The sequence below is a fragment of the Teleopsis dalmanni genome, chromosome 1 (assembly GCF_002237135.1).
Source record: "Teleopsis dalmanni isolate 2A chromosome 1, ASM223713v2, whole genome shotgun sequence".
Taxonomy (NCBI): Eukaryota; Metazoa; Arthropoda; class Insecta; order Diptera; family Diopsidae; genus Teleopsis; species Teleopsis dalmanni.
Window position 1 is genome coordinate 213,858,067 of NC_051846.1, and position 12,553 is coordinate 213,870,619.

The 12,553-nt window shown below is 31.7% G+C and overlaps 1 protein-coding gene across 6 annotated transcripts in view; it reads right to left on the reverse strand.

Moving 5' to 3' along the window:
- Positions 1-214: 214 nt before the first annotated feature.
- The window catches only part of LOC119671904 (homeotic protein ocelliless), a 33,977-nt gene continuing 21,638 nt past the window's right edge, over positions 215-12,553 (reverse strand). For all 6 annotated transcript variants that reach the window (XM_038082767.1, XM_038082764.1, XM_038082768.1 and 3 more), the window contains one exon: positions 215-2,042. In XM_038082767.1, the coding sequence (XP_037938695.1) occupies positions 939-2,042 (1,104 nt within the window). In that variant the 3' untranslated portion in view covers positions 215-938. The remainder of the gene's footprint in view (positions 2,043-12,553) is intronic.

Consider the following 12,553-nt stretch of genomic DNA (forward strand, 5'->3'; position numbering starts at 1 on the left):
ATGTATAAATATATGTATATATGTACACATTTGTCTATAAATATTTTTAATTTTTGTAAACAGTTTACAGAGTTAATTTGATTTTGAACTTTCTCTTACTTTAATTTTACATAAACAAAAGGCTTATATTTTCATATACATATGTTATATATATTATATAATATGTATATTATATATGTATATTATATAATTTATTTTATAATTAAATATTGTAATATTTTTACAAATGCCAATATAATGATATGAATGTTTTGTTTGTTCAGAATTGTTGGGACCTTTATTATATAATTTAAATCTGTTTTCATTGCCGTGCTTCGGAAATCAATAAAAATTGTGGGATTTGGTGTCTAAAATACATCTTGAAATTAAAATTATGAACAATTATTTCTCTTATGAATAAATTATATTTGTTTTGCATTTTACATTTGATTCATTTGCGATTAAACTTAGCCCTGGAGGAGGCTGCATGATTTTTGGAGCAATTATAAATTAAGAATAAAAAATATGTCAGATTTGTTGCTTACAACTGCAGTTTCGGCCCCTTTCAGTTGCAGGTTATTCTTCTTTCCGCCCTTTTCATACTCAATTTCAAACAAATAACCTATAAATAGTTTGTCATTATCACTGATATATTCGTTGATGTTGGCTGCATTTTTAAAACGAGTTTTTAAAGTATTTTAAGTGTATTTACAATCTAATTTCTAAAATGGATTTAATTAAAACAATGTATCTAAAACAAAAAGCTTCGATTGATTAATTGCAGAGCGTGCACTGAAACATTGGATATGTCTTGAAATGATTTCTTTGTCTTCTCTGTAAGTCGTCACTTGACAAACACAATTAATGCAGCAAGTTGAACTGCATCCTCGACTGCAGTCTTGACTTTTTTCAGATTATACCATTTAAGTCTGTTTGCTGCAATACTTTTGCAGCAGATTCTACACCATGTTTACGTATTTATCTTGTGGCGACATGTAGTCCAGACTGTTTTGTGAAAACGCTTGAGCTGAGACAGTACCTGTGAACGAAGGACTTGTGGAGAGTCCAAAGTTGGAAGCACTATAACTGGAGTGGCCCATATTGTAGTTGACTTGATTTTGGTTGCTAAAATACTCCATTTGGGAATAGTAACTAGGAGCTTGGGCATAGTTGTTTGGGTATTGTTGATATTGGTTATGCCAAAAGTTATATGAATCGTGATTTGACATGTAAGCTGAATGGGCGGAATGATGTGCGGACTGAGCCGATTGAGCGGCATGAGCTGCAGCAGCTGCGGATTGTGGTGACATTGGTGTTATTGGTGGAGAAGGTGTTGTGATGCTGGAGCTAGAGTCCATTGGTGTTATATTGCCACCAGCCTGCACTAAGCGAGGATTCGCTGATGCGGCAGTACCATAGATACTGTGGTGGTGAGAGTTAGAACTAATGTCACCACCAGCTTCCTTTATTGTGTCATAAGAACCACGCAATGCATCAGTTGGATAGCCACTACTGATGTGCTCTTTTTTGCAAACGATGCTAACCGGACTAACTGAGGTGGCAGGCGTAGGCAATAATGGAGATGAATTCTGATGTGCTGCAGTAACATTCAGTGATCCGGGATTACCACTGATGGAATTACCAGAACCACTTCCAGACATATGGTGTGCATGTGAATTCATGGACGAGCTTGACGGTGTAGTGGCAGATGTGGATGCGGAAGAATTGAGGAAGGAACTGTGATGCGATTTTATTGATTGAGCTACTGCTGCTGCAGCAGCTGCTGCCGCCGCCGCCGAAGAGTTTCCACTTGAATTATTCCCATTTGATATACTAGCTCCTGAGCTGGATTTGTTGTTGTTATTTGACGATGAATGATGTGAGTTGGACTTGGAAGTGTTGGCTGAGTTGTTGTTGTTGTTGTTGCCGGTAGACGATGAGTTACGTGACGATGCACATGAAGTGGATCCGGAATTAACGTTTTTGGCGCTATTAAGACTACTAGACTGCTGTTGCTGCTGAAGCTGCTGACGACACTTAGCTCGACGGTTTTTGAACCACACCTAAAAAGAAATAGAAAGAATAATTATTAGTTCATTCAAGATGTTCAAGTATAATTGATCCGAAGAATTATATGCTACAAATTGGTAAAAGTTAAATTTTCCCACAGCAATTAATTTTTTATGGCCCTTAAGTGTTTATTTGCCAAATTCAGTTGTCATTTCAACTGGCTCATGCCAGTCACATTCGTTCACATTCGTTCACACTTTACTACCGAGTGAGTTGCTACTCGCCAGATATGACGTCAATGAATAAATTATGGTAGTGATGTGTACACAACACAGCAAGTGTAAAAAGTCACGCGCCCTGCATTTGCATTTATTTGCCTTTACACTTGTGCCCGAGTGTCAAAATAAAGTTGTACAATCAACCCAAAGCTATGCTGAAGAAGATTGCTCCTCTTTGGTAGCAATGTGTTATTTTAAGCAATCGAATACGGTCACACATACCACGTGAAAGCGAAAATTGACTTGATTATACCATGCGCCAGCAGAACGCGTTTCGTCCGCATATCCGCACATCCGCACATCCCCACAACCAACATAATACCAAGAAAAACTTCAATAAGGAAATAAAAGATAAGGAATTCACTTATCCTTGTTTGTTATGCTTAAGGGGCTGCAAACAATCCGCAAAGTGCTAACGCCCGTTTCCCATTTCAAATGACAGAAAAAAATAAACCACATACACACACACATACACGCACACACCAAGCACAAAAATAAAAAAACAAGCTGGAATTTGGTACCCAAATTTTGTTTTTGTGATTTTGTTTGTTTCAATGTGTTTGCAATCACATATACGTTGATGTGGTTGTAAAGTGAGCTTGTGAGTGCATGTGCATCTCTCCACAAGCTCTGAAAATGTTGCGGGGCAATTTGCTTTGAAAAGTGTTGAGTGGGTAAGTAGTGAGTGTTTCGCTGCTAATGGTTTATGTGCTGCTGTTTTTAGTGTAAACATCCGAGCCCCTTTGCAACCCATGCGAATTTAACACTTGCCAGCCAAGTTATTCAACAATCCAGAGCCAAGCCAGCGAACACTGAAAAAACAATAACAACGACGTCTGACACTAAATGAAAATATATGCGTGAATCAAATAATGCCTTAGGCCACGAATTCTGGGACCAGTGAAATTCGTACGTCACCAACCGGCGTATGCGTGTGTTCTGCTCTCTGAGGCAACTCATTCAAATCTGAAAAGTTATCGAGGGCGTTTTTTTCGCTTGTGTACAAGAATTATTGAATAGTTGACGCTGCAGTTACCCATAAAAAGAGCATTAAACAAGGCGTATCAAATTTCATTACCGCTACCTCCAGTGCTATTATTTCAACAAAGTAAAACTTAATAAAGGAAATATTCGAAAAGTTAAATTGACATTAGCAAGGGTGCCAAGAATGATTTTAAAATAGGAATTAAATTTCAATTTCAATTTGAATGAACTGATTTAAATTCTCCACCCTCGTACGCTGCCTACCAACTCAAAGAATCGCATTTTTAAAATTTTATTTGAAATCAGTTAATGAAGAGTAAAATTTAATATCTCTTAAATGACACACAAATTCCAGATTGTGTCAGCAAAATATTACAGCCGGAAAGTTCCGATTACCTTCTCGCAGTTGTTCTTTGCTGAAACAAAATCGAATTACACATCAAAGCTAGTTTTTTCAGTATTTAAATTGTGGTATGAATGTGTTCTTATTTTAAATAATTTATTTAATTTAATTTATTTTTTGTACTCTTCACACAATTGCGAAAAATTGATATATTAGGTTATCGAGATATTTTTAACATCGATTTTATCCGTACAGAAACCGTATAAACTGTGTTTCCCGAAATAGAGCCCACACGTTAGTTTTATCTAAATGTGATGCTATATTTTTTTTTAAAGATATAAAGTACGTATCATCTAGAACAAATTGTTATTTTTCTAAAAGTATGATTTTAGCAACAATTAATAATTCAATTATAGGTACAATAGCTTTGAAATGTACCCGGTATTACCAAAAATGGATATATTAGATTTATCAAGATATTTGTAACATTTTTTTAACATTGAGAATAGACGTTCAGAAACCGTATAAACTGTGCTTCCCGAAATAGGGCCCACACGTTAGTTTTATCTAAATGTAGTGCTATATTTTTTTGAATTATTAATTTTTAGCAACAATTAATAATTCAATTATAGGCACAATAGTTTTGAAATGTACCCAGTATTACCAAAAACGGATATATTAGGTTTATCGAGATATTTTTGACATATTTTTAACATTGAGAATAGACGTTCGGAAACTGTATATAAACTGTATAGTTTTATTTAAATCTGTTGCTATAATTTTTATAAAAAGATATATTCCAGATATATACGTATCATCTGGACCAAATTGTTATTCTTTTAAAAGTGTAATATTAGTTACAATTCATACTTCACTTATAGGTACAATTGCTTTGGAATGTACTCGGTATATATGTCATTACTTCCTAATAGATTGTGACACATTTGTGACGCTTAACATCGCGAGTAGTAATTTAACATTACAGTATGTCATGGTATGTTGATAAGTAGAATTTCATTAATAGACAAAATCAGTTGATCTGTATGTGATCGTATATATAGATGTATTATATATAGATGTATCGTTAAATGCTGTAAAAAAACAGGCTAAAGATAATAAATGGAGATTTCTAAATTAGTTAATATGAAATTTGTCACTCTTGTTAAAGTAATTTAATTTAATATTTATATTGTACAATTAAATTTATTACTAAAAATTTTTATTTAATTTTTAAGATAAGTTAATAAAATATTCATCTAAACTTCCGGCAGACGGTGAAAATATCATTGCTGTAAACTTTACATATATAATATAATTATTATAAATTTCTTTGCAATACAACATATTTAAGATAAAGTAAAATAAAGATAAATACTACTACTATACTATAGATGTATAGTAATGTATATCTTGAAATGTATATCTTCATTTGAGTTTGGTTATTATTCATAAATTTTTACTGAAATTTTATAGCAAATGGCACAATCTGAAAATTTTTTTATAACTTTTAGTAGGAATCAGAAACAAAAAGTGAAACACATTAACATACATTAATTAACATACATATATTGGAGAAAGATACAAATGAGAAATTATTCAATTGGCTAACGCAATCAAATGTCATTTAGGTCTTAGTGATATGCATATATGCAGAACATGGATCCACCTACTCTTGGTGGCGAACCAACATGTTTGATATTTAGTACATGTTAAAAAATATTAATGTCTGATAAATTTCTTAAACCACATTTAAGACATGATTATATTAAGAGCCGGAGAGTATTAAACCTACCTGCTTTCATTTCTCTGCCCTGATTACTAGAATGAAGTTTCCACATTGCTGTGAAAATCTTCTCCATTCATTCCTAAGAGGTGGTTTTAATGGATTCAAATCTCACAAGTATAAAGTAACGCAAAACGGACTTGGTTACAGAGTGGAATAAATGTCATTACATATTAAAAACATTGGTTAAAATCATGATAATTATCAAATTATTCGCGTAAAATTAAAACACGTTAATTTTAAAATCAATTAATAACATATATGGTAGACTAAAAGAGTTTTTCTTTATACTAATGCAATAACTTTAATTGATATATTGTTAAATAAATTAATTTTTGTATACAGATAATCAATTTAAAATAAATACTGCATTATAAAAATAATTCTAAGAATGATTTTTTTCTTAAAATTTCATTTGAAATCAGATTATTTCTGAGGTCCTATGCTCTACTAGGAGAGAAGGACGACGTTAGGTAAGTAATGCAGTAAGTTTAATTGATATTCGGTTAAATAAATTAATTTTTGTATAGAGATAAGCAATTTATAATAAATTTGTATTATAAAAATAATTCTAAGAACCAGATCTCTTTCTTAAAATTTCATTTGAAATAAGATTACTTGTTTCAGGTGAGGTTTCAATTTATTGATTCACTTACTAATTCACTTACTGCAATGATGCAATTTATCTCACCAAAGTATAATATAAATTTAAACATATTAAAAATTATAATATCTTTGATAGAGAATAAGTATAATATCTTATTGTTGTAATTGAAATAGAAGTGTTAACGTTACCCAGCGATACTATACAATGTTTGAATTGCGTATATCTTTGTAAATTTACATTTAGCGTAGAGCTGGGCAGATAAATTCAATAAACAGTTTTATTGCCTCTCCCGTAAGATTATACATTCCCATGAGCCTTTTCCGTATGTGCATTAGCGCAGGGCATTCTAACAGTATATGTGTGGCCGATTCCTCATTCTCTTCACAGAATCTACAGTTTGCATCAGTATGTGTACTCAGTGGTATTTTAGTTTACAGTGCCCTGTTAGGATTCCTTGTTATAGGTACCAATAAGTGATTTAAATTGTTTTAGTTCTGGTATATTATTCCAGTAATCCTTTTTATTCTGGTTCTCCTTTATTTTTATGAGAGAAAGGACCGTACTATGTCTTAGACCATAAAAAAGTTCCGGCCCCATCATCGGTGTTTCTGCTTCTTTTCTGGCTAGTTCGTCTGCGTATTCGTTTCCGCGTACGACAGTATGTTCCGGTACTCAGAGAATTGACACTTAATTTGATTCACCAAGCTCTATCTTAACACAATTTTTGGAGAAGTACGTCGAAAACGAACACGTGTTTATTAAATTACTTCCTGATGTAACTTTTTTTTGCTTAAATAACATCATTTAGTCAGCATGGCATTGATTGGTAACAGTCGATATATATTGGCGTAATTAAAACAAACCTATTATTTTCCCAATAGCTGGCTTTAGATATCTGTGTCCCGCGTTGTATAAATCTGATCGGGTTATGTTACATGGTATTAGAATGATGGGATTGCGTGCTAAAAAATCTTTTTTGATAGTTTAGTTTCAGATTCAGTGTTCAATGGTTCAGGATTGACGACCCAGAAAGTTTTCCTATGTGTTTGATGGGATTGACAGAAAATCATCTACAACGAGCTGCTCCTCTAAGGCAAAACTCTCAGGTCGAAACTGTACTGCCCACCGGAATAATTAGACGTCTGAAGGAAAACATCGCCTAGAAACTTCCTCCTTTCGGTAATAGTAGAGGAATTTTGTTCCATCAGGACAACGCCAAGAGACACACATCGATAATGACTCTCCAAAAGCTCCGGGAATTTGGTTGGGAAGTTGTTATGCATCCACTTTATAATCCAGGCCTAGCACCAAGTGATTACCAACTGTTCCTGTTCATGGCGCATGATATTTCTGGGAAAAATTCGCTTTAATAGAGACTTGTGAAAATTGAGTGTCTCAATTTTTTGCCAATAGGGAGAAGGACTTCTATGAGAGAAGTATAATGGAAATACTTTCAAAATTGCAACAAGTTATTAAACAAAACGGCGTATATTTGACCTAACTATGGTTACAATTTCATGAAAAAATAATGCAGGTCTTTTCTTATTATGCTAAATAAGCCTTTAATTTCATGAAAAAATAATGATATTATTTTTACTAGACCTATTTATAAATTCGAAGTGGGTAGGAATTGAACTTTTTATATTGTGACGTCGTAGTAACTAGTGGAGCGGGTGCTGTTAGTTAAGATACTACGGTCATCAATGCTAGATGTATAATAGAACACTTTTTTGTTTATACAAAAGAATATATTATAAGGCGACTTTCTTGCTTTCCTTGAAATTCATATAACCATTTCATTTAGCTATATGAATGCGTTTAGTAGGCAGTGCAAGATGCACTCTGTTGGCTATGTAAAATACGTTTCAAACCTTTTGGTATTAATGAGACGTGGAATTACTTCGTATTAATATATTTTTCCTTTTAAATTAATTTTAAAATCTAATTAAAAGCCAATAGTGAATCCAATGAAATTATACAAAATTTGAAATTTTCTTCAACTGTTATAAAAAAAATTTAAAAAAATATTCTGCATAGATGCATTATGCATTATCTGTGTGCTCATAATTTTAAAGAATTTTTTTGAAGTTCATTTCATTTTTTATCAGTTTCAAATAGAGCAAAAAACGCAAAGCATTGATTGAATATTTTCGTTTTGTGTGCTCGCTCGACCGATCGGTAAGTAGAAACGTTAATCCCGGACTGGGAAAATTAATTTTTGGAACATCTGTAAATTTCAGTTACTTTTTCATACGCAACGATTTCGTTACCTTCACTGAAAACGCGTATTACGAGCAATTGACGAAAAATGTGACAATGAGACAAGCAATGGGTGTGCTGCCTCGGTTGCTACTGCATGCATAAAGAGTTAAATACAAAGCAAATAGTAAATTCGATTTATATACTATAAACTCACAAAGGAAAAGAAAACACAAACACAAACACACACACACACACACACACTTCAGTGCTGTCACTCAACAGATGCAAGTTAATGTGTATATATATACATGTATGCGAATATAAGGTGAAGACTTCTACCATACGAACCGAATGGTAGTCACGGTTTCAATCGGTTACAGTTTCGAAATCCAACCCTCCGTTCTTCTTGGTGACGCACTGTAGCAGCATTGTCGCTGCCGTCCGATGGACTTGGGGATACAAAGCGTAAACTGTTGTAAGCGCGTTAGTAAAGCAGGATTCTGAAGTCGTGACTGCAACGCTGACAAATAATTCAAAGCAAAAAAAAACAACCATTATCGTCATCATAAATGTGATTTGATTTATTTTATTTCCGTTTGAGTTGGTGTGGCCTTCTCCGTGCCACAGTTTGGCAAACTTCTTTCTGGAGTTTACGCTCTGTGCGGTGTCCTTATTTGAGGGCAAATCAAAACATTAGGGCGTAAATGTTTGTTCTGTTCTGGTGCAGATAAGCTGTGGAAAATTATTACATCGTTTGTATTGGTTGATAGTGCGTACGAGCGTTTCGCTTGTGTTAAAAAAGCCGTAGAGAGGGGAGAAAATATCAAAAATAAAAATGTCGAAGATATGCATCTACTAATTAATTTTATTTGAAATTGGGCGGGAGTAAGGGTTACAACATAATTTTTGAGTATTAAATAGCTATATTTGTGATAGTGATATTAAACGATAGTATTTCGACTGCAGATCTAAAAACAGAAATCTAAAATGTAACTTATATTAGAAACATTAGGAAGATATAGTGCATTGGTACTGATGAAAATACTAATAGTAGTGACTTATTAACGTAAACTTCTGAACTGTGGCGTATTTGAAAGGTGGATAATGGGATACATATTCCACTATAATATACAATATAATCTGAAGATAATTAAAACTATACAGTTCTAATATTTCTGTTTTTTTTTATATATAAATTTTGATATTAACTAGAAATTTTGATTATAAAACATACTATGTTTTTTACTATGTTTGTAATTTCGTATATATAAAATTAAGTTAATTTTGAAAGTGTTCATACTGCCCCAAATTAAGGGAATCATGTGTTTTTTGTTTATAAATCGAAACTTAAAAATTACATGCTCCAAACACCATTTGTATCTGGGAAATTTTAAAAGTTGATTATTATAACTATAAAACAGTAGTTTTATTAGCTTTAGTAGGTTTGATGTATGTAAATGATCATTTTTCACTCTATTTTAAATAAATAACAGTTACAGTTCTTTTTCTATATTTAAATTTTAAAATTTGCATTACTTTCAAAATATTTCCCGGTTTTTTTAAAGTCAACTGTCACTGACATTTATTTTAAAAAAATGTCACTTTTTCGTTATCTTAATATTATCTTTTGCTTAAAATTTATCTAACGTATAGTTGCATTTAAAATGTTCCTTAATTTCAGCCTTCGTTTTTTAAATACAAAATTTAGTTTTGAGGTTAGAACGAAATTAAGGCCATTTTCTATTTCGTTCTAACCTCAAAATTGAATTTTATATAGAAAAAAACAACTTAATGTCGTTGAAACGAAGATGAAAATAAGATTTTTGCGAAATTAAGGCATATCTGAATATAGTATTAATAACATTGGAAAAAATTTCAAAAATAAATATGAAAAAAGCAATTATAGTAGAGTTAGTTATAGATTTTCAAACAAAGAGTTTTTAAATGAAGTTCGGAAAATAATACCAATATAAATATCACTTTTTAAATACATATTAATGTATATATAAATAAAAAAGCTGCTTACTCTCATTAGATGATAGGAATAATAGTTGACATTAATAATCGACAAGATTTGATAACTTCTATTAATAGATGTATATCACAGGAAGTTCAGTTTTCATAATCAATCTTAAAAGATTCAAATGTACTTTTATTGTATCTGTCACTTTAGAAGACAACGAAACTCTAGGGCACTTGTCACATTAAAACCACTTCTTAACTAGTAAATTAAGATAGTCTACAGATGTAGACAAACAGCTGTTTGGCAGAATGTAGTAACTCAGAATATGCAATAACTAATTAAAAATGTTTTTCACCGGATATGCACACTATGCTGCGGGCCTTTAGTTGATATGGGTATTTTGATTTTTGAAGGTAATATTAAGAAAATGACTTAAAAATTATGCTAGCAATTATTTTGACATTGATAAATGTTATTACTATCAACATACAACTTAATCATAACATCGTTTTAAACAATTTTTTCTATTACGTATATTTTTAGTTGCAATTGCAGAAAAGTTGTTAGATAAGAATTGAACTAAATTAAGCAAAATACTAAATTGCACTCTAATAGCCGACAAATGTCATACTAAGTGCAATAATTGTACTTACTATTACTATTATTAAAAGAAGGTATCATGCACTGCGACCTAAAAGATCAATTGAGCCCCTTAGTCGGATTAGAGTGTTTCTCCAAGTCCGATTTCTTTAATGAAAGACTGTATAGAACCTATCTTTCCTAGTCTTGAATCCTTATGATCCATCTTCCTAGGTGTTTCTCCCGCTTGTGCATTAGTGTCGGGCACTCCCCATGCACATGTTATGCAGTTTCTCTTTCTTCTCTACAGTATCTGCAGTGCAAGTTGGATTGAATGCCTAACTTAGACAGGTGATTACTCCATCTATAGTGACCCGGTCAATAATAATTGCACTTAGTGTTAAATTGTGATTTAATTAGTTGTGATTCCATTTTGGTGCTTCAAGCGGGGTTTCAACAAATCAATTTGATAGTTTTTATGTCTTGCTATATAAAATATATTTTGTGTAAAAATTTCTTTGTTTGTTAAGAAAATTCTGGTTATTTCAAAGATATTAACAGCAAAAGTATCACTTTTTCCAGCATTATTAATTTCATTTAATATATAATATAAACATTTATTTAATATGTAAATATTGATCCTTAAATGCAAAGACTAATTCCAAAAATATGATTTTATGAAAGATAATGAAACAAAATCGTGATTTTGCACGATGTCAATTGTTCTCAATGTTGCGTAAGAATATATCAAATTCCGCAAGGAGCAACCCACGTCATGCCAACATTAAAGTATCGACTCTTCTTTCACAGACTGCACAACGAAGACGACTAATACTTCCAACAATTTCAGATCTTATGCTGATTTAACAAGCAGCTCAAAAATTTATTTACTTATCTAGTTAAAAATAGTTTATGTAGCTTTTTGTTAATTTATAATTAATTACAAACCTTCTACTTAGCATTAGGATACGGTGATTAAAAATAGAGTTACGTTATTTGTTTGTTTTGGCAATTTTGGCATTTTTGTAAACTCTTCAATTGTATAAATGAAGTGTCAAAAAATTCATCTAAAATTTAATATATTGAAGTCTAATGTATTCAATTCTCTTTACTCGATTTGAATTTGTGGAGCTCTTTGTAATTCACTGGAAAGAAAAAATTGTTCAACACAATCATTGTGTGGAATAATTTTGAATGAATTATTCCAGTTTCAATTTATCTTTGCAAATTATTCATGAATTAAGCAAATCCATAGAAAATCACAAATATTTTACTATATATATTTTATTAGTTTAGGATTGCACAAGGTTAAGCATGGGCTGCCATTATATAAAACAATGACTCAGAGCAATTGTGACTTAAATCGTATATAAAATATCAGAATTTTATAGCAAAATTTTATGCAAAAATAGCAAGAAAAATAGACGATCTTATCCGCGTTGTTACAATATCATATTCCTGGTCTAACACTTATTACAGGTAAAAAGCCAATTTTTATAAAACATCTATCGATATATTATATTTGCGCCATATCGCAAAAGAATACTGTTTTGTTAACAGTTTTAATATAAACAGTTAAAATGACATTAGATATATACCATTTGGCGATGTTAATGCCCTCTAGTTTATTTTTTCTATAAGAGGTTTCTTCAACGAAACCGAAATGCAAAACACTTAGGTTTTCACTTGAAGAAACGCTTTAAAAGAAATAATATCATTTACTAAAGTACATGATTGCAAGTGATTGTGGATAGAACTGATAAAATCTATGTATTAGTTGAATTCTGCAATACAATCCAACAAATAAATTCGTAGCAAGAAACTA